Here is a 21,012-nt window from a genome sequence, read left to right on the forward strand (position 1 = left end):
ACAAGTAGGCAGAGAGGCAGTCAGAGAGAGAGAGAGAGGAGGAAGCAGGCTCCCCGCCGAGCAGAGAGCCTGATGGGGGGCTCCATCCCAGGACCCTGGGATCATGACCTGAGCCGAAGGCAGAGGCTTTAACCCACTGAGCCACCCAGGCGCCCTGTTTCATGATTTTTTAAAAAAGATTTGACACAGAGCAAGCAAGAGAGAGAGAGAAAGAGAGTGAGCAAGCACAAGCAGGGGGAACAGCAGCCAGAGGGAGAAGCAGGCTCTCTGCTGAGCAAGGAGCCCAATGCGGGGCTCAATCCCAGGACCCTGGGATCATGACCTGAGCTGAAGGCAGACGCTTAACCAACTGAGACACCCAGGCGCCCCAAGTATTTTTTTTTAAGATGTTAATTTTTAAGTAATCTGTACACCCAGAATGGGACTCAAACTCACAACCCTGAGATCAAGAGCTGCATGCTCTACCAACTGAGCCAGCCAGGTGCCCCCAGTTACAAACTCTTGCAGCTTTTCTCTGCAATACTATTCCTATTTGTCCTTTCCTTCCCATTTTCACCACAACCGTGTATTACCTTTTACCCGCATTATTATAGCCTGATAATTTAATCTCTTCTTTAATCACGACTGTGTGATCTTTTTCGTATAGTTTTTATTTTATAATCATAAATGTAACTCTGCAATCCAGCTAGACTTGGAAGGGAGTAAAGAAAGTATGTAATCTATAGAATTGCAATGAGAGCACAAAGATAGGATATTTCAACCAGATGGGTGTGGAAGATGTGCTCTCCTGAGCTACAGAAGGAATGTTGTGGTAGTCAAAACACAAGTCAAATTTGTTAGATTTGTCCACAGTCAGCAATGGTGATCATCGGCTGATCTTGCCATTTCTGTACCCAAGGCTCTCAATGGCTTCCACAATAACCTTGCCAAAGACCACATGCTTGCCATCCTTCCAATCTCTCAATCTTGGCAATGCAGATAAAAAACTTTGTGTTGGGTCCTTTATTTGCCACGCACAGATGCTAGAATCTATATGCTTCAGGATGAAATTTTCACCATTAAATTTTTACCCATAGATGGCCTTGCCACCATTGCCATTGATGGTGTGTGAAATCATCACATTGGCGCATACAATCCCGTGAAAGCAGGAATCTTCATAACCAAATCCTTTCTCCCCAGTGCTCAGAGCACGAAAGTTTTCTGCTGTCTTTGCAACTTTGACTGCAAACAATTTGAAGGAGGAGGGCCCAAGGGCTCCCCATCTAGAGCCTTGACGGAGGACACGGTGGCATTATCCTTCGCTGGGTGGCACAGATGGCTCTGGGGCAGCAGCTCTGCAAGGACTGCTGTGCAATCTTTATTGATCTTTTCAGAGTCTATCTATGATGGCAACCTCCATGCAAAATCATAGAAACATAACTCCCTTGTGCCCACAGAATAAGGTGCATCTAAGGTTCTTCATAATTTGGTTACAACCTAAGGGTTTTTTTTTTTTTTTTTTTCTGGTGGTGGTGGTGTTTTTTTAAAAATAGGTTCCACGCCCAATGTGGGACTTGAACTCAGGACTCGGGATTGAGAGTTGCGTGCTCTAAAGACTAAGCCAACCAGAAGCCCCCAACCTTGTTTTTATTCCACATCTATTGCACACCCCACCACATGGTTTGTATTTTAACGTGAGCTCCAGCCTTGCAACCAATACTTTATTGGGTACAAGGTGCTGGGGATCCACTGGGAAGCAAAACAGGCCAGGTTCTTTCTCACTTCTGCCTCTTCAATCTCGATTAATCTTGGTCCCACTCTTTCACAACTTGCAGTCCAGACTAGACTTCTCTAACTTCCTTGTTCCTATCCATGGCAGACCTAGGGTGAAAAGGAAGGCTAAAAGGGAGCAGACTGCAAAATCTTCTATGTGAGCTGAGGTGCGAAAACTGCGAGGCCCCTTCCCTTACCATTTATAGCAGACTCCCACTCTTTACCCCGTGTCAAAAGGGTGTGAAAAAGGCCCAGGACTGGGCTTGGCTGGGAAAACAGGTTAGGTAGAGAAGTTGGTTTCAGTGAGGAAGGCCTGCCATTACAAAAACCGTTAGAGCTTTCTCTGCCCTCAGGTCTAGGCGTGGGCCCTCCGCACACTCAGGATCCCTCGCTCACTCTCTTCAGAATTGGTCCAGGCAGCTCCCCCCACCCCCGACTCTGTCTCCGGGCTGCTCTCCCTCCCAGCCGTCGCAGTTCCCGCCTTAGCCCTCCAACGCCCTCGGAGTCCACGGAGGAGGGACCGCTAGCTGGTTCCAGCCTCTTCGGGCTCTGAGCTCCCGGATCCGCCCCCCGCGCCAGTTGCCAGGGAGCGGTTGCCATAGAGCTGAGCAGTTGTCCGCGTGCGCAGGCGGAAGTCCCGGATTGAGGCGCCGCCATTTTTGCTGCCCGGACACGGAGCGAGAGGCTGAGAGAGTCGGAGACTCTATCCGCTTCCATCCGTCGCGCAGACCCTGCCGGAGCCGCTACCGCTATGGATGATCGGGAGGATCTGGTGTACCAGGCGAAGCTGGCCGAGCAGGCTGAGCGATACGACGGTGAGTTGGGGGGGCAATAGGGGGCTGGAATTCTCGGACCCTCTGCCGCCGCCCACAGAGGCCGGGAGCAGGAGACAAAATGGCGGCATCGTCTCCGAGCTTGGCCGGGGACGTGGATTCGGAAAGTAGGAAATGCCCTGTGGGCTCCCGGAGCGGCGGGAGGCCCCAGACCCGGGAATTTGACCCCTTTGGCGTCTTCTGCTACACACACTCGCGGGCCAGGAGGCCGGGGGGAAAGGGGGGGGGGGTTGGGTGGAAAAGGGGGGGGGGGGGGGGGGGGGGGCCCGGGGGGGGGGGGGGGGGAGGAGATGGCGGGTGCTATCTCCGGGCGAGCGAGCCCCAAGGGAGCATCTGGGCCGTCTTCGGATGTGGAGAACAATTGGGTGGGGTGATGGGGGGGGGGGGAAGAAACACTCTCCACATTAGGGAGAGTAGCACCAGGAGCTGCACGGGCGCCTTTCACAGAAATATGGCGGGTGGGGGCGGTGGCTTGTCCCCGGAGGCCCAGTGTGGGGCGGCGGCTGTGGAGTCTCACAAAGGAGAATCCTTGCGAGCGGAGGGCTGCTTTGGGTTTGTGGTGGAGGGCAGTCTTGGGTGAGGGTTGGGGAAGGACAGAGTGGGAATCACTGCAGTTCATCCTTGAGCGGAGGCCAGCTGAGATGCTGCGATCGGATTTCCTTTCTGTAGGCCGACACACCTTGTGTTGAGGGTTTTTAAGGCTTTCCGTTCAACCTCGCCTTCTTCTGGGGAGGTCTAGAAAAACCTCACGGTCCCTTTCCTGGCCTTATCCTGGAGAGCTCGAAGTTCTTGTAATCATTTTCTGGCACCGTTAGCTGGAGGTTCTGGCGGATAGAGCTTTGAACAGGGAACAAGGAGACCATGACTCTGAATCCCACAAATGCCCGTGTCTCAGTTTACCAGTGTGTAAAAATGTTGATTTTCCTATTTACACGAACCATCATGATAAATGGAAAGACCTGTGGGAAAATAAAGTTATTTCAAATAAGGTTTAGTAATTGTATCTTGGTCACTCCCCGGGATTGGAATGCGTGTTTGTTGTACTTCGTTGGGGATCGTAACCTATCCCAGGCACTCACCCGATGCTTGGGTTTTTGGATTTTGAACATAGGGCATCCCGGCAGATCCTATTTTCTTTTTTCTCTTTTAAATAAATGGCTCTGTGTACAGTTTTGAACAGTTCTTTGTTCATTGCTTCTTTGCCTTCTAGGTTCTTTAGTTTTTTTTTTTCAGAACTTGATCGAAATGTCCATTGTGTCCGTTTTAGTGATTCTCAGGCTGCTTTTTAAAATTAACCCCCCCCCCCACTACCTTTAGTTTTGACCTAGGTACTTGAATTACCCCCATATCTGTTAAACTGTAGTATTATAAAAAAAAAAAAAATTCTTAAATGTGGCTTCTGTGCTTCAGAGGCTCTCCAGGGTGAGAGAAGTTTGGAATCCAGTGCCATCGATGTTCAGATTTTTTCGTAATTACTGAAGCCACTTACTTTTCAAAATGCTTTGTAGGGCCCTTGCTTTCCTTGAATGCCTGGTTGGTCATGTGTATAGCCACAGGGGTAGTCCCAGTGTATCGTACATTAGGATTCAGGAATTTGAAAATTAGGCTAGGGACTCAAATTGAAGAAGGGTGTAGTGCACTAAAATTTGTGTTTTAAATCCTTAAATGTCTCTTTGTATTGAACAAGATTCTTGGGAGGGGGAGGAAAATAAGATGGGGAAGTACAGCTCGAGGTCGGATTTGTCTTTATTTCAGTGTTTAAAAGTGAAACAATGTAGGTGTGCTGGTAGTGAAAGTTCTTTCTTTTCCCCCCTTATGCCCCCAGTGGGTTCCTCTCTTAATCTGTTAGTCTCCTTGGGAGGAAACCTGAAATTATATTTGAATGCTTTCTGGTCTGTGAGAATTTAGGTTTTGAGTCAGCTTGCTAGGATAACCAAAAAGGATGTGGAGGAAGGGTTTTTTGTTGTTGGTTTCTTCTTCTTCTTCTTCTTTTTTTTTTTTTTTTAATTTGTTTTAAAAACTGAATTGGAAGCTCATGGTTGTAGCTTCCAAGTGAATGACGGTTTAGTAGTAATATTTTGGATTTGAGTGTTGAGGAATTTTAATGAAACCCTTACTAGTTATTCAGCATAGCACTGTATAGAGAGAGCCACATCGTTAATTGTATCTTCTTCAGGATAGAAAGCGGGAGGGAAATAGGATCTACCCGGTGGGGAGGAACTCCACTGTCTGTCGGGCACAAGATAGGAATTTTTTGGAAGGGAAGAAAAGAAAGGCAGTCATCAGGAATCAGCCTCTACCTGTGTCCATTCTTTCATTGGGTACAACAGTTGAGTTTTGTTTGTGGTGACTAAAATTTCCCATAGTTTTAGTCACTGAACAGTATGTGGTGTGGGAGTGGAAGATAGGAAAAGTGAGTTTGAATGATTTGGTTTTGGGTACTTGGATGTAAATATCAGCTTTTCTTGTTTCCTGCAGTATCTTTTATTTTGCATAGTCTGTTGACCTTAATACTTATTTGTAGCATTATTTAGTTATGTCCTGGGGAATTGGAATCAATTTATATGGATCATTTAATGGTACTAGAGGAAGAGCTAAGCTGTGTTCAGGAAAAGGCTGCTGGTGGGTTCCAGATAGGCTAGGACTGTTCATCTTGAAGATTAAATCTAGCCTCTCATCACTTAATAAGTCTGAAGTCTAAGGGATAGTTTTTACAACATTTGTAGCTGTATGAGTCAAATCTATTACCTTTTAACATTCCTTAACCAAGTCTTACTCTCTCATATATATATATATATAAACCCCATTGGTAAAGAAAAGAGAAGATTTCACGTTTTTCAAATTCGAGGGGGTCAGCATAAAGTACGTTTGGGTTTGTGAGGTAGTTGCTGGCTTTGTCCTTCCCTTACCTTTTCCCTGTGATGATTGCTCCATGTGGGGCAAGAGTAAAGTTTTGATGGTTGCTGTTGATTATTCATTCTCTCTCTGAATGCATCGATACTAGGAAGGCATTTATTTTGAGTCTACTTATTGAGAGCTGTCCTTTTAAAACACCAGAGCCTTATCTCTAGCTTATTTTGGTAGTCAGTGAAAGGTGGGGAAATGTTTTAAAATAACTCCTTAATACATGTTATGGGGAAAATAGGTAAATAGTAAATTAACTTTAGAGAGGGAGGGAGTGAGAGCAAGGTGTGATCAGGGGGAGGGGTACAAGGAGAGGGGGGAGAGAGACTCCTAAGCAGGCTCCACAGCCATCTAGAAGCCTGGTGCAGGGCTTGATCTCACAACCCTGAGCTGAAACCAAGATCCCTACGCTTAACCGCAATTGAGCCACCCAGGCACTCCAGCAAATTAACTTTAGTAATGAGTTTAAAACAGGTTGCTGTCAATTCTTTACTTAGGCCAGTAATTTTTATTACTGCATTTTCAGTTAATGGAGTTAACTTTATCGTATATATTTTTTCTCCTGCCTAAACGTAAGCTGAATTGGATACTCTGCTCATTAAAGCAAATGCTCCATTGTGTTTAGAGGGGTTTTTCTTTAAGCACTTAAAAAAATTTTTAAGTAAACTACATCACATGTGGAGCTTGAAGTCACTGACCCCAAGATCGAGAGTCACATGGTCCACCACCTGAGCCAGCTGGGCACCCCTACTTTAGACTTCCATACAATATTGTGTGTAATGAGCAAATTTCAGTTTATTTTATTGGCTTCCCAAACTATGGAATATAATGAAATTGTAATCTGAGATGATGGGAGTAAATGCTTACTACTGTGCACATACCTAGGTATCCTTTTCACCTTTATGTGAAAAGGTCTCAGCTTGAATTATATGAGGTAGAACACATAGTCTGAGCAAAATTTGGATTCAGTAAGTACAAGAAAACACACTGAAAATTTATATAAACAAGCAGGCTTATCATAATTGTCTAATAGTTCGGTCAAGGGAATATGAAATATTGGAAAAATTTCCTGACTTTAACCTGGTATAGCAAGTGAATTTTCAGTCTGGTAACTTAATGTACTGAATTTTACAAATGAGTTACCAATACTTTTAAGAAGTTGAAAGCATGATTAAAAAAAAGGCCTGTAGGCTGAATTTGCAGCAGATTTCCTTTTTACCTTACATTTGTGTATTTAAGCAATAATGACAGGAGTAGGGTAAAGTTTAAATTTTTAAACTATTTAATGCCGCATTTATATAGAACTTCACTCAGGAACCACTTTCACAGACATTTTTACCTATTTCAGGTATCAGTGAACTAGATAATGTTACTTCCATTTAGTGGTTCAGAAACGTGAATTTGAGATGTCGTGATTTTTTTTTTTTCTCTGCCACATGACTGGTACGCTAGTAAATGGCAAAGCCAGAACTTGTCTGCTGACCTTTAGATGAGTACTCTTATTTTCCTAAGCCACTGACAAAAGACCTATGTGTAACTAAGTAAGGTAGTACCTTGGGAGTGTGCCTATTTCTTTAGCAGTTACTTCAAATAATATGTCTTGGTGTTTATGACTGGTATCCATCATAAATAGTAGATAAAATATCTTAATGCTTTTCTGAAGAAACCTTGTACTTCCAGAACAATCCCACCTTGGGGCACCTGGCTGGCTCAGAAGAGCATGCAACTCTTGATCTTGGGGTCCTGAGTTCCAGCCCCAGGATGAGTGTAGCCATTACTAAAAAAATAATAAGCTTAAAAAAAAAATCTCATTTTAAGGCACAGTAAATTAAGTTAGAATGAGGGATTTTAGGTAATCTCAAAATGTGTGTTTGCATATTGTTTTCTTGGTTTGTCATGGTGTCTGTGCTGGGGTATGGCTAATGCGTGCATTTCTGCAAATTGCTTTTTTAAAGGCAATCCCCACCCCCCCAGCGTTGTCTTGATGGATGCAGCCTTTTAGTTAATGGTATAGTCATAACACTTTCAGGAGGGGGAAATGTTGGCAAATAATTTGCAGAGGTTCCAAATATTAACCTAGATAACTATCAAAAAGAATCTGTTAAGGGGTAGTGGGGAACAGCAACAAAAAGTTTTGTCTGTTTTTGAAGTGGTCACGTAACAATTTGGTACAGTTAAATACTGATATACCCTAGTTGACAAATTGGTTTGCCAACATAATTGTATGTTTTAAGCTCATTAACTAAATATAACTAAATAAAAACTAAAACATGTTAATGAGGTTACATCATAATAACTGGGTCGTAATAACTGCCATAATAATTAAAGGGTCATCAAGATTTATCATTCGAATCAGGATGCCTTGAAACGAAGGGGTACCAGTTCATAATAGTGCTGGGATAGCAAGCGTAAACTAGGATTGTCCTGAGCTGCAAACTTGCCTTATGGTTATCATACTTATGACCATTTGTTCTACTCATCTCATTTGGGTTCATACAAAAGTTCTTTTTTTTTTTTTTTTTTTTTTTTTTAAAGATAGTTATTTATTTGAGAGAGAGACAGACACAAGAGAGGAAATACAAGCAGGGGGGAGTGGGAGAGGGAGAAGCAGGCCTCTTGCCGAGCAGGGAGCCTCATACGGGGCTCAGTCTCAGGAAAGACCCTGGGATAGTGACCTGAGCCGAAGGCAGACGCTTAACGACTGAACCACCCAGGAGCCCCTAGATTGATACAAAAGTTCTTAAGCTTTGTCCATCCCCTCTACCACAGAAGTATCTTAGATTCAAGTCCCCTTTCTGAAATGAAGTTAACGTTTGGCAGAACATAAGAGAAATCAAAGGCAAAGTAAAAGATTTCCTCCTCCCCTCTCCCCCAGTTGGGAACTTGAAAAGTCAAGGATAGTTGCTGAAAATAGAGCTTGCTGGCATACCAACTAGTCAACCTGACTGATAGTGTCCAGGCCAAGTATGTTGGTTTTATGTATGTCTACCTTGAGCTAGATGAGTGTTTAAAAATACTTAGAAGCAGTATTTGTCCCTAAACTCAGAACTTTTTCCCCAGATATGTGTTTATAGTCTCACCCATACCTTGTTAGGACTATTTTGTTTAGAACACCGAATTCTGTTTTAGAAACATGGCCATGATCCTGGTTTATCTTGTTTGAAATTTAATCTTGAATTTATTGCCCCTCTTCCAGTGATCTAGCTCAGTAGTTGGGCAGATCTGTCATTGGTAGCCTTGTGATCAGGTCAGGATTTTATTCAGCTAAAGTGATAAGTATTTTTTTATATATAAAATTTGAAGGAGACACTTTATACTAAGGGTTATGGCTATTTCATACTTTGGCAGATGCAGTAGTGCAAAGGCCTTGGAATCATCTGGATTCTCTATCTTATAAAATGGCGATTCCGGTAACTTGCGTTGCCTGCTGATTTACAGGGTTGTATTGAAATTAAAGGGTTTAGTAAAGGGCAGAGTATAATACTTGGCCAGGTAATATTACTTATTGTGAAAAACTCCTTCTTTCCAGTGTGAAAGATGGAAGTGTATGTTTTTGCTACTGATACACTATGGTTGTATTAGAAGATGACCTACCCGCCCCCCCCCCTTTTTTTTAAAGATTCTATTTATTTGACACAGAGAGAGAGATCACAAGTAGGCAGAGAGACAGGCAGAGAGAGAGGGGAAGGAGGCTCCCCGCTCCCAGGACCCTGAGGCCATGACCCAAGCCAAAGGTAGAGGCTTAACCCACTGAGCCACCAAGGTGCCCCATGACCTACGATTTTTGAATTATTCCTAGCAAGCATTCTCTTGTCATTTTAGTACCCAAGTTATATTTGCATAAAGAAAAGTTAGTTCTCAAAATAAAATCCTTAATTGTAATTCAGATGTGAAAATACTCATATCCTGAAAGTGAATGTGGCTAAATTAAATCCAATCAAGATAATCTATAATTTGGCCATTTTGAGCTGCTATGTAGTATTTTTGATACTAATTTCAGGTTAATATTCAGGAGAATATGCATGTGTCCCTGGCAGATACAACACTTGTTATATGTGGATTTGGAATGAAAGGTTCCATAGAATAAAAATATAAAGTAATTCAGGGTTAAAATATTTTTGTTAGCGGTCTCAGATTACTGACTAGGAACCTAGAGCCAATTTTGTGAATTGTGATTCTAAAGATGTATGGTAAGCCTTGGGTAGTGAATGGGTTCTGATTTAATAAAATGTTACCAGTTAATACTACTTAATCCTTGGTGGTTAGTCGGTTGAGGTCTTTGGAAAAGTTATTGTGAACACCTTTGTTTTGTAGAAATGTGTTCTGCTTAAGTTTGTGTGATTAATTGATTCTTTCATTAGTTGATTTTTTAAAAAAAAATTATTTGAGAGGGAGGGGAAGGGCAGAGGGACTGGGAGACTCCCCACTGAGCAAGTAGCTGGACCCTGAGATCATGACCTGAGCTGAAGTCAGATGCTTAACTGACAGCCACCGAGGCACCCCTTAATTGATTTTGTTGTTGTTAATAGGTTAAATTTTATGTTACATAGTAAAACTTTATGAAAGTACTACCATGAAAATTTCAAAACATCTTGTGCTCTTTGACAAGAAAATATCTGACAGTTATGATACTATTTTTAGATTTTCCAAAAGGAATTCATTAATGAAATTTCTTTCTGTGCAGTATAGACTTCTTCCTCACAATTTTAAAACTGTTGAAATTTTGATGATGTTTTTTTTTTTTGTCTGTTCAGAGACTTAGGAAAAGTCAAATTGGTAATAAATCTGAATAAATAGTATAACTTCCCTCTTAAAGTGTATCAGTACAAGGGTTATTTCTGTTCATTCCCCTCTCCCCATGTATTTCACAACAAAATGTTAATGTTTCTTTTTTGTGTCTTCTAATTCTATAGAAATTATGAGAAGAAATTTAGACCTTGAGCTCTTTTTTCCTTTTTCCCCAGTATATCAGTGTCTTAGGTAACTTACCTGGCCAATCTTTTACTTTCTACCTCTATTTTCTTTGCACCTCATCTTTAAAAAAAATTTTTTTTTACTTTGAAGATTTTATTTGTTTATTTGACAGGCAGAGATCACAAATAGGCAGAGAGGCAGGCAGAGAGATGGGGGAAGCAGGCTCCCTGCTGAGCAGAGAGCCTGGTGCGGGGCTTGAGCCAAGATCCGGAGATCATGACCCTATGACCTGAGCCGAAGGCAGAGGCCCAACCCACTAAGCCACCCAGGCGCCCCACACCTCATCTTTTTGTTTCTAGCACAGCTAAACATGTTAACTGCCTGAGGGAATATCGTCCTAAACTCTGAAAGGAGAAATCTCCTGTTTTGATGGGGTAAGGGAATTCCGCACCTCCCCCAATATTGAGACTGATGGGAGAGGTACATTTTTGCAGTCAAAATTATAGAATCTGGGTAGAAGGTTGTCTTGTTTTTTACCTAACAGGATAATTGGAAGTTCTTTAGAAGGCTTAAACAAATTTTTTTCCTGTTTCTAGGGAAGTAAATTTTACAGTGAGAGGTAGTTCTGTTTAGGGTGGTACCAGAAGAAAAAAATAGTATGTGCTTGAATGTCGAGATTATTGTGTTTTGAAAAGTTTTAGTATTCAGAGTATTAAAAGTAAGTTCCAAAGGCATTTGACAAGTATACATATTGAGATCCAACTATGTACCAGGCACTGTTCCAGACACTTGGGATTCATCATTAAACAAAATAGACAAAGGGTTTCTTCAAGGAGCTTACATTGTAGTGAATGTTATAAACACTTTAGAATTATTCTTCTGTTAGTATGTGTAATAGAGTTAATTTGAATTAGTAACAACAGTGGTATTGGACATAATGCACTATATATACCTAATGCAGGTCCCTGTCCCATATCAAAGACTATAGAAAACTTGAAAGTGTGCTTGTTTTCTCTTTTCTTTCTCTTTCTCTCTTTTTCTTTCCTTCTCTTCTCTTCTCTTCTCTTCTCTTCTCTTCTCTTCTCTTCTCTTCTCCTTTCATAGGCTCCACGCCTAGCGTGGGGCTTGAACTCAAGACCTGAGCAGAGATCAAGAGTTGGATGCTTAGGGGCGCCTGGGTGGCTCAGTTGTTACGTGTCTGCCTTAGGCTCAGGTCATGATCCCGGGGTCCTGGGATTGAGCCCTGCATGGGGCTCCCCACTTGGTGGGAAGCCTGCCTCTCCTCTCCCACTCCCCCTATTTGTATTCCCTCTCTAGCTGTATCTGTCTCTCTTTCTCTCCCTTTCTCTCTGTCAAATAAAATCTTTAAAAAAAGAAGAGTTAGGGGCACCTGGGTGGCTCAGTGGGTTAAGCCTCTGCCTTCAGCTCAGGTCATAATCTCAGGGTCCTGGGATTGAGCCCTGCATCAGCTCTCTGCTCTGCGGGGAGCCTGCTTCCTCCTCTTTCTGCCTGCCTTTCTGCCTACTTGTGATCTCTGTCAAATAAATAAATAAAATCTTAAAAAAAAAGTTAAAAAATTTTTTTTCATGGACTTTATGATTATAAAACTCTATAATTACTACTAACAACTATATATATGCCAGGTTCTTATTATTTCTCTGAATCTTCAAAAAAACCAAAAAACAAAACCCTGCATAGTAAATACAACACCCATTTTACAGGTAAGGATTAAGAATTTTAGGAAAGGTGACAGGTAATAGGTAACATCACTGGGATGCATCTGTTTTACTCCCAGGCTGATAAGACTTCCATACTTGTGTAAAATAAACATTAGTCTAAACTGCTTTTGAAGCTCTATTTCTGTTCCTTAGATTTTAATTTGATTTAATTTTTAAAAAGATTTTTATTTATTTATTGTTAGAGACATAGTGAGAGACAGAACACCAGCAGGAGGAGTGGGAGAGGGGGAAGCAGGGTTCCTGCTGGGCGGGGAGCCCAATTCCGAGCTTGATCCAGGACCCTGAAATGACCTGAGCCAAAGGCAGCTGCTTAACGATTGAGCCACCAAGGTGCCCCTAGATTTTAATTTTATAACTTAAAAGTTGCCTCGAATGGTCTTTTGACTTCATGTCTCTTTGTAACATTTTCTTTCACACGAAGGAGACAGAAGGGTATGCAGATTGAGTATATTTTCCAGTGAAGAGGCAAAAAGAGATGGTAGAACAAACACTGGACCAGAAGTAATTAAATTTAGGGAAGGTCTGTCCTGTCCAGATTTTTTTTTTTTCCCTAAAGATTTTATTTATTTATTTGACAGAGATCGCAAATAGGCAGAGAGGCGGTATTGGGGGGGAGGGAAGCAGTCTTCCTGGAGGGAGCCTGATGTGGGGCTTGATCCCAGGACCTCGAGATCATGACCTGGGCCAAAGACAGAGGCTTAACCCATTGAGGTACCCAGGCGCCTCTCATGTCCAGATTTTATCTCAATTATTCTTCTTTTAGACATGTTACTTTCAGGGCTTGTTTTTCCCATCTGTATATTAAGAAATTTCTGAAAGTTATTTTATGAATTTGCAGGTAGATTTTTTAAAAAAATATTTGCCTTGTGAGTAGTGGATGGAGAGCTATGAAATCTAAATTCAGCTCTGGGATTACATCTATGCAGTTTTGATTCTACTCCAGCTAATTTAGCTACTGGTTTGTTGAATAGAAAAGTTGCGTTCTCCAAATTTGCATTTATATTTCTACTTGTGTTGAATGAGTTATAAGGTTGAACAATATGAAATTACCAGTTTCCATCATTTTTTTAGTCGAAATGTAGTTAACATATGATGTACAGGTGTACAATGTAGTGATTCAATAATTCTGTACATTGTGCAGTGCTCAGCACACATGTGTAGTTAACTGTCTCTAACCATACTAAGTTATTACAGTATATTTGACTATATTCCCTATGCTGTATGTACTTTTTATCATGGTGACTTTTTTATAACTGGAAGTTACCTCAGTTTCAGTCATTTTTGACCTACAAAAATGATCATTTTCTATGGTACAACCTAAGTTAAGTAGTGGTTGGAAGGTCTGGAAGGTGAGGCCTCAATATACCCCAAAAGACATTAAGGTTTTAAGGAAGTACCAGGGTTATTGAGGTACTGTACATGAATATTTTCTGAGGTTGGTTTTGCTTTTTTGTAATTGTGTAATTTTTTTTGTTGTTGTTATTTTGTAATTCTGTGTTGGCTGGTTTATTTTTTTTTGGTAATTGATTTTAACGTATTTTAGTTTTCTGGGTCTGTTGTCTTTTATTTCTTTTTCAGGATAATTAAATTTGTCCTGTTTGCAGGGTTTTTGTTTGTTTTGTTTTTGTTTTTTAAGATTTTATTTATTTGACAGAATTGAGAGAACAAGAGAAGGGGAGAGTAAGAGGGAGAAGCAGACTCCCCACTGAGCAGGGAGCCTGATGCTAGACTCTATCCTGGGACTCGTGGTTCATGACTTGAGCTGAAGGCAGTTTTCTTTTTTTTTTTAAGATTTTATTTATTTATTTATTTATTTATTTATTTATTTATTTATTTGACAGAGATCAAAGTAGACAGAGAGGCAGGCAGAGAGAGAGAGAGAGAGAGAGCGGAGGAAGCTGGCTCCCTCCTGAGCAGAGAGCCCAACACGGGGCTCGATCCCAGGACCCTTGGGATCATGACCTGAGCTGAAGGCAGAGCCTTTAACCCCATGAGCCACCCAGGCGCCCTGAAGGCAGTTTTTTAACTGAACTTCCCAGCTACTGGGTTTTTTCCCCCAAATATTTATTTATTTATTTGAGAAAGAGAAGGAGTGTATGTGAGTGGGAATGGGAGGGAGGGGGGAGGGGGAGAGAGAGAGAGAGAGAATCCCAAGCAGACTCACCACTGAGCATGGAGTCCCATCTCACGACCAATGAGACCACAACCTGAGCTGAAATCATGAGTTGGACACTTAACCATCTGAGCCACCCAGACGCTCCTGTTTGTAGTTTTTTTGTTTTTTTTTTTAAGATTTTATTAATTTTTTGAGAGGGAGAGGGCACAAAGGGAGAGTGAGAGGGAGCAGCAGACTCCCTGCTGAGCAGAGAGCCTGATCCAGAACTGGATCCTAGGATCCTGAGATGGTGACCTGAGCTGAAGGTAGATGCTTAATTGATCAAGCCATCCAGGTGCCCCAACAATTAATTAGTATTAACATATAATTTGTTCTTTCAGGGCTACAGGCTTGAGATCCTTCAATTTTATACAACACACAGTGCTCACCACAGTGCATATCCTCCCCATTGCCTATCACCCAGCCACCCTATTCCCCTACTCCCCTCCCATTCAGAAACCCTCAGTTTGTTTCCTGAGATTAAGTGTCTTATGCTTTGACTCCTTTTCTGGTTTTATCTTGCTTCCTTTTTTCCTCTCTTCTCCTTCATCCTCTGTCTTTTTTCTCAGATTCCTCATATCAGTGAGATCATATGATAATTGTCTATCTCTGATTGACATATTTTGCTTAGCATAATACCCTCTAGTTCCATCCACGTTGTAAATGGCAAGATTTCCATTTTTTTGATGGCTGCCTGATACTCCATAGTGTATAATATACACCACATCTTCCTCATCCATTCATCTGTCGATGGACATCTAGGCTCTTTCCATAGTTTGGCTATTGTGGACATTGCTGCTATAAACATGGGGGTGCACATGACCCTTTGGATCACTACATTGGTATCTTTGTGATAAATATCCAGTAGTGCAATTGCTGGGTTGCCCCTACAGTTCTTTTGATGAATCACTTTTAGGGTCACTGTGCAGTACAACTTCTGGAGCTGTGTAACAGGTACTGCAGATACATTTTGAAAATTTTGGAGAAAAGGTGGCCCATAAAATTCTTCCCCTCTCAAAATGAATTTTTTTAAGAAAAAGATTTTTTAAAATTTTATTTATTGGGGCGCCTGGGTGGCTCAGTGGGTTAAGCCGCTGCCTTCGGCTCAGGTCATGATCTCAGGGTCCTGGGATCGAGTCCCGCATCGGGCTCTCTGCTCAGCAGGGAGCCTGCTTCTCCCCGCCCTTCCTCTCTCTCTGCCTGCCTCTCTGCCTACTTGTGATCTCTCTCTGTCAAATAAATAAATAAAAATCTTAAAAAAAAAAAAGATTTTATTTATTTATTTGACAGAGACACAGCGAGAGAGGGAACACAAGCATGGGGAGTGAGAGGGAGAAGCAGACTCCCTGCTGAGCAGGGAGCCCGATGCAGGGCTCAATCCCAGGACCCTGGGATCATGACCTGAGCCGAAGGCAGACACTTAACGACTGAGCCACCCAGTTGCCCCAAAATATTTTGTTTTTATTTATTTAGATTATTTGAGAAAGAGTGAGTACACAAGTTGGGGTAGGGGCAGAGGGAGAGAGGGAGGGTAGCAGATTCCCTTCTAAGCAGGGAGCCTGACTTGGGGCTGGATCTCAAAACCCTGAGACGATCTGAGCGAAAATCAAGAGTTGGATGCTGACTCAACTGACCCACCCAGGTGCCTGTAAAGATTTTAGTTTTAAGTAGTCCCTGAACCTAAGAAGGGACTAGAACTCTCAACTCTGAGATCAAGAGTTGCATGCTCCACCATCTGAGCCAGCTGGGCAGCCCAGAATTTATCCTTTTTGGCTAGTTGTCAGAATAAAGAGAATGGAAAAGACCATGGTGCTCACTCACTTACTTAGTTTCTTTCTTTGTTTTTTTTTTAAGATTTTATTTATTTATTTGACAGATCACAAGCAGGCAGAGAGGCAGGCAGAGAGAGAGGAAAGGAAGCAGATCCCCCCGCCCCCCCTCAAGCAGAGATTCCCTATGTGGGGCTCGATCCCAGAACCCTGGGATCATGACCTGAGCCGGAGGCAGAGGCTTTAACCCACTGAGCCACCCAGGCGCCCCTGGTGCTCACTTTCAGAAGAAAATTGGTCTTAATGATATATTTCGCAGTTGGTAAACTACAATTGTAAAAAGATATTTGGATTTATTAGATTATGCAGTAGTAATATGCTTCCTTGACTGTAACCAGTAGAATCTCATTTATAAGTTTGGAAGTTATCTTACTATTTTATTTATTTTTAAAAGATTTTATTTATTCGAGAGAGGGGGGAGAGTATACAAGCAGGGGGAGGGGCAGGGGGAGAAGGAGAAGCAGGTTCCCCCTCTTGAGCAGGGAGCCTGATGTGGGCCTCCATCCCAGGAGCCTGAGACCATGATCTGAGCCAAAGGTAGCTGCTCAACCAACTTAGCCACCCAGGAGCGCGCCCCCCCCTCCCCCCCCCCGCCGCCTTTTTAAATAACTGGTGTTCTCCCTCTTTCCCCTCCCCCATTGTGAGATTCTTTGTTTCTAGCTTTGAAATCTTAGAAATCCTTGACATGTTTCTTAGCCTTCTAGCTTTCAACATGGTCATTGAATATGTTCAAATGTTATTTAATCAAGGCATAGAGAAATTAAAATGTCGAGTATAAGAAAAATACCACTGCTTGTAACTTTTTAATATCCAAGACAAAAGCTTTATAAAGGGCTGGCTAGGAAAGTAGTTCTGGGAACTTAATGATACAGCAATATGGCCCTCTGCTTTTTACTTTTTCTTTTTTTCTTTTAAGTTTTATTTATTTAAGTAATCTCTACCCAAAGCAGGGCTTGGAACCCCAAGATCAAGAATCAAGTGTTCTGACTGAACCAGCTGGGCGCCCCTGGCCCTCTACCTTCTCCTCATGTACCTTTTCAGTGTGTGACCTTTTTTTTAAAGATTTTACTTATTAGAGAGAGAGAGAGAGAGCGCGCGCGCGCGCACAAGCAAAGGGAGTGGCAGGGAGAGGGAGAAGCAGGTTTTCCACTGAACAGGGATCCCAGTGCGGGGGTCTATCCCAGGACCCTGGGATTATGACCTGAGCTGAAGGCAGACGTTTAACTGACTTAGCCATCTAGGCGCCTCCCGGTATGTGACTTTTAAAGCATGTAATTTGGGGGTGCTGGGGAATGGTCAACGAGGACCTTGGTTTTTTACTAGACTAGATGCTGTTATTTTTCCTCTTCCCAGTAATTGACAGATAATACACCATTAACATGGTTCGTTATACCTTCATCTTTTAGACATCTTTGCTGCAGCTTGCTTAGAAATTTGTTGATTTTAGCCTTCCTTGTTTCAGAGTGCTGTTGGCCAACATTTTTTTCTTTTTAAGATTTTTATTTATTTGACAGAAACACAGCGAGAGAGGGAACATAAGCAGGGGAAGTGGGAGAGGGAGAAGCAGGCTTCCCACTGAGCAGGGAACCTGATGTGGGGCTTGATCCCAGGACCCCTGGACCACGACCCAAGCCGAAGGCAGATGCTTAACTCTAAGCTACACAGGTGCCCCTTACCAATATTTCTTTAGTCATTTCAAATTTACCTTTTAGTCTTTCTTTTTTTTAAAAGGTTTTATTTATTTAACAGAGAGAGATCACAAGTAGGCAGAGAGGCAGGTGGGGGGGGGAGCAGGCTCCCTGCCGAGCAGAGAGCCCGATGTGGGGCTCTGTGGGGCTCGATCCCAGGACCCTGAGATCTTGATCTGAGCTGATCTGATCCACCCAGGCGGCCCTTTACCTTTTATTCTTACCTATCAGACTGCATTAACATTGTTTCCCAATTTTCTGTCCTCCGCTTCTAAAAGCTGAAAGAGTTTTGGAACGCTAGTATATGTAGAGCAGTCTATTTTATTTTAGTTTTGTATGGCTTTGAAGATAATTAGATTAAAAGAATTCTTTATGCCTATTTTAGGGACCTTCAGATCAAGTCTAGATCATATAGATTTATTTCACTAATCAAGATGGGATTTAAAGAATCAAAATTACTTTTTTCTCTTTTATTTGACGTTCAGGTTTTTAAGCTTAAAAATCTGAAACTGATTTTTTTTTTTTTTTAAGGTTTTATTTATTTATTTGACAGACAGATCACAAGTAGGCAGAGAGGCAGGCAGAGAGGAGGGGGGAGAAGCAGGCTCCATGCTGAGTGGAGAGCCCGATGCGGGGCTCGATCCCAGGACCCTGAGATCATGACCTGAGCTGAAGGCAGAGGCTTAACCCACTGAGCCACTCAGGCGCCCCTGATTTTTTTTTTTTAAGTTTACTGACACTTGTGAAGCAGAGGAATTTAGGAGGACAGTCATTACTAAAAATAGTAGCTGGCTAAATTGCATTAAAATTAACTTGAGCCACTTGGATATTTTCCAGCTTACGTATCTTTTCAGAATATTTTCTGTATTTTTTTTTTCCAGTTTAGATGTATTTATATATTTGTGAAAAATCAAAGGTGGGAAGAAAACCTGTATTAACTGGTGTTTTCTGCACAGTAGTTTTTTGTTCTGTTTCATTGTGGGGTTTTTTTTTTGTTGTTTTATTTTTTATACATCTTTATGTCTGGTTTTACTTAATTTTGCACTTACTATTTTTTACATTTGGAAATACTTACTTAAAGTGAGCTGTATGCCCAACGTGGAGCTTGACTTTAGAACCCTGAGATGGAGAGTTGCATGCTTATGCTCCACCAACTGAGCCAGCCAGGTACCACTGGTTTTACCTAGTTTAAGGAGTTATTGTTTATTGTTTATATATTAGCAATAAGTATTTTATTTTTTATTTATTTGTTAGAGAGTGCAAGCACAACAAGCAGGGGGAGCAGCAGGCAGGGGAGAAGCAGGCTCCCCACTGAGCCAGGAGCCTGACATGAGGCTCAATCCCAGGACCCTGGGATCATGACCGCAGCCAAAGGCAGCCACTTAACTGACTGGGCCACCCAGGTGCCCCTGGTTTTACTTAGTTTTGTATCATGGACATTTTTCTTATATGAACTATTTGTAAAGTTTTTTTAAAAAGAATTTGTTATTTTGTTTATTTATTTTTAAGATTTTATTTATTTATTTGACAGAGATCACAAGTAGGCAGAGAGGTAGGCAGAGAGAGGAGTGGGGGGAAGCAGGCTCCCTGCTGAGCAGAGAGCCCAATGTGGGGCTCGATCCTAGGACCCTGGGATCATGACCTGAGCTGAAGGCAGAGGCTTTAACCCACTGAGCCACCCAGGTGCCCCAAAAAGAATTTGTTATTTTAGAGAGAGCGAGCAAGCTGAGTGCTCATTTAAGAGGGGAGGGGTGGAGAGAGAGGGAGAGAATCTCAAGCAGACTCCTAGCTGAGTGCTGAGCCCAGCGTGGGACTCAATCTTAGAGTGACCTTAGCTGAAATCAAGAGCTGGACACTTAACCGACTGAACCACCCAGGAGTCCCTGTTTGTAAATGTTTTTTATTGGCTATGGATCTATCCACTAAAAAACTACTTTAAGTTTTTGGTTAGTATATTGCTAGTGATAACTGTAGTGAAATACTTCTATCCAAAATAGATTTTCCTGTAATTTGGGCTATTTGCTTAGGAGAGATTCTGAGGAGTGGAATTTATTCGTCAAAGTAAATAAACCTGTAGCTTTTGGCTTCTTTGCTTTCACTGTTCTCTGAAAGGATTTTTTCATTTTACAGTACCACCAATTTATGAAGGTGCAGTGCATAATTTTTTCACTACAAAACTTCATGTATTGAAGTATTTTAAATGTTACTTAAAATATGAAATGTATACTTTAAATTTTTGAATTACAAAATCTAAAATAAAATGTAATAAAGTTAGGGTGCCTGGATGGCTCAGTTGGTTGGGCGACTGCCTTCGGCTGAGGTGGTGATCCCAGGATCCTGGGGTCCAGCCCCGTGTTTGGCTCCCCGCTCAGTGGGGAGCCTGCTTCCCTCTGCTGCTCTGCCTCCCTCGCTCTCTCAAGTGAATAAATGAGATCTTAAAAAAAAAAAGTAAGAAAGTTAAATTGTACAGCCCCATGAAATAAATACTGATAGCTACTCTGCCCTGCCAGTAGTTAATATTGTTATTGTTAATGTTTTGAATATACTTTGAGAATTTTCTTTTTGCTCAAGTGCCAGTGCATGTATAAGTGCAGAAACATACATCACTTTATAGACACCAACATTCTATTGGTTTAACATGCATTATTATTTTAAATAACACTAATAAAGAAAAATGCTGCCAATCACACCATTGACATAAAATCACTAAGAAATATCTGGATTTCATTGATGTGAAAAAATGTTTCCTGAAACGGCTGATGCATACATCTGTATTATATTTTTTTGTGGAAACATACACATTATTTAGCAAAATGGGATTTTCTTTTTTCCATCAAACATTGTGAATGTAAGGAAATACTTTGGGGGTGCGTGGGTGCCTCAGTGTGTTAAAGCCTCTGCCTTTGGCTCAGGTCATGATTCCTGGGATCCAGCCCCACATCATGCTCTTTGCTCAGCAGGGAGCCTGCTTCCCCTTCTCTCTCTGCCTGCCTCTCTGCCTACTTGTGATCTCTGCCTGTCAAATAAATAAAATCTTAAAAAAAAAAAAAAAGTTCTTTGGGGGCAACTGGGTGGCTAAGTTGGTTAAGCATCTAATTTTGATTTGGCTCAAGCCATGATCCAGGGTTGTGAGATCCACTCTTGGCATGGAGTCTGCTTAAGATTCTCTTGGGGCGCCTAGGTGGCTCAGTGGGTTAA

The 21,012-nt window shown here is 41.9% G+C and overlaps 1 protein-coding gene across 1 annotated transcript in view; it reads left to right on the forward strand.

Moving 5' to 3' along the window:
• The first annotated feature begins 2,382 nt into the window (after nucleotides 1–2,382).
• Nucleotides 2,383–21,012, forward strand: part of LOC116863111 (14-3-3 protein epsilon) — a 47,470-nt gene continuing 28,840 nt past the window's right edge. The window contains exon 1 of the mRNA XM_032850615.1: nucleotides 2,383–2,567. Within this exon, the coding sequence (XP_032706506.1) occupies nucleotides 2,504–2,567 (64 nt within the window). The 5' untranslated portion in view covers nucleotides 2,383–2,503. The remainder of the gene's footprint in view (nucleotides 2,568–21,012) is intronic.

Source organism: Lontra canadensis, unplaced genomic scaffold (assembly GCF_010015895.1).
Source record: "Lontra canadensis isolate GAN:19392208 unplaced genomic scaffold, GSC_riverotter_1.0 scaffold546, whole genome shotgun sequence".
Classification (NCBI taxonomy): Eukaryota; Metazoa; Chordata; class Mammalia; order Carnivora; family Mustelidae; genus Lontra; species Lontra canadensis.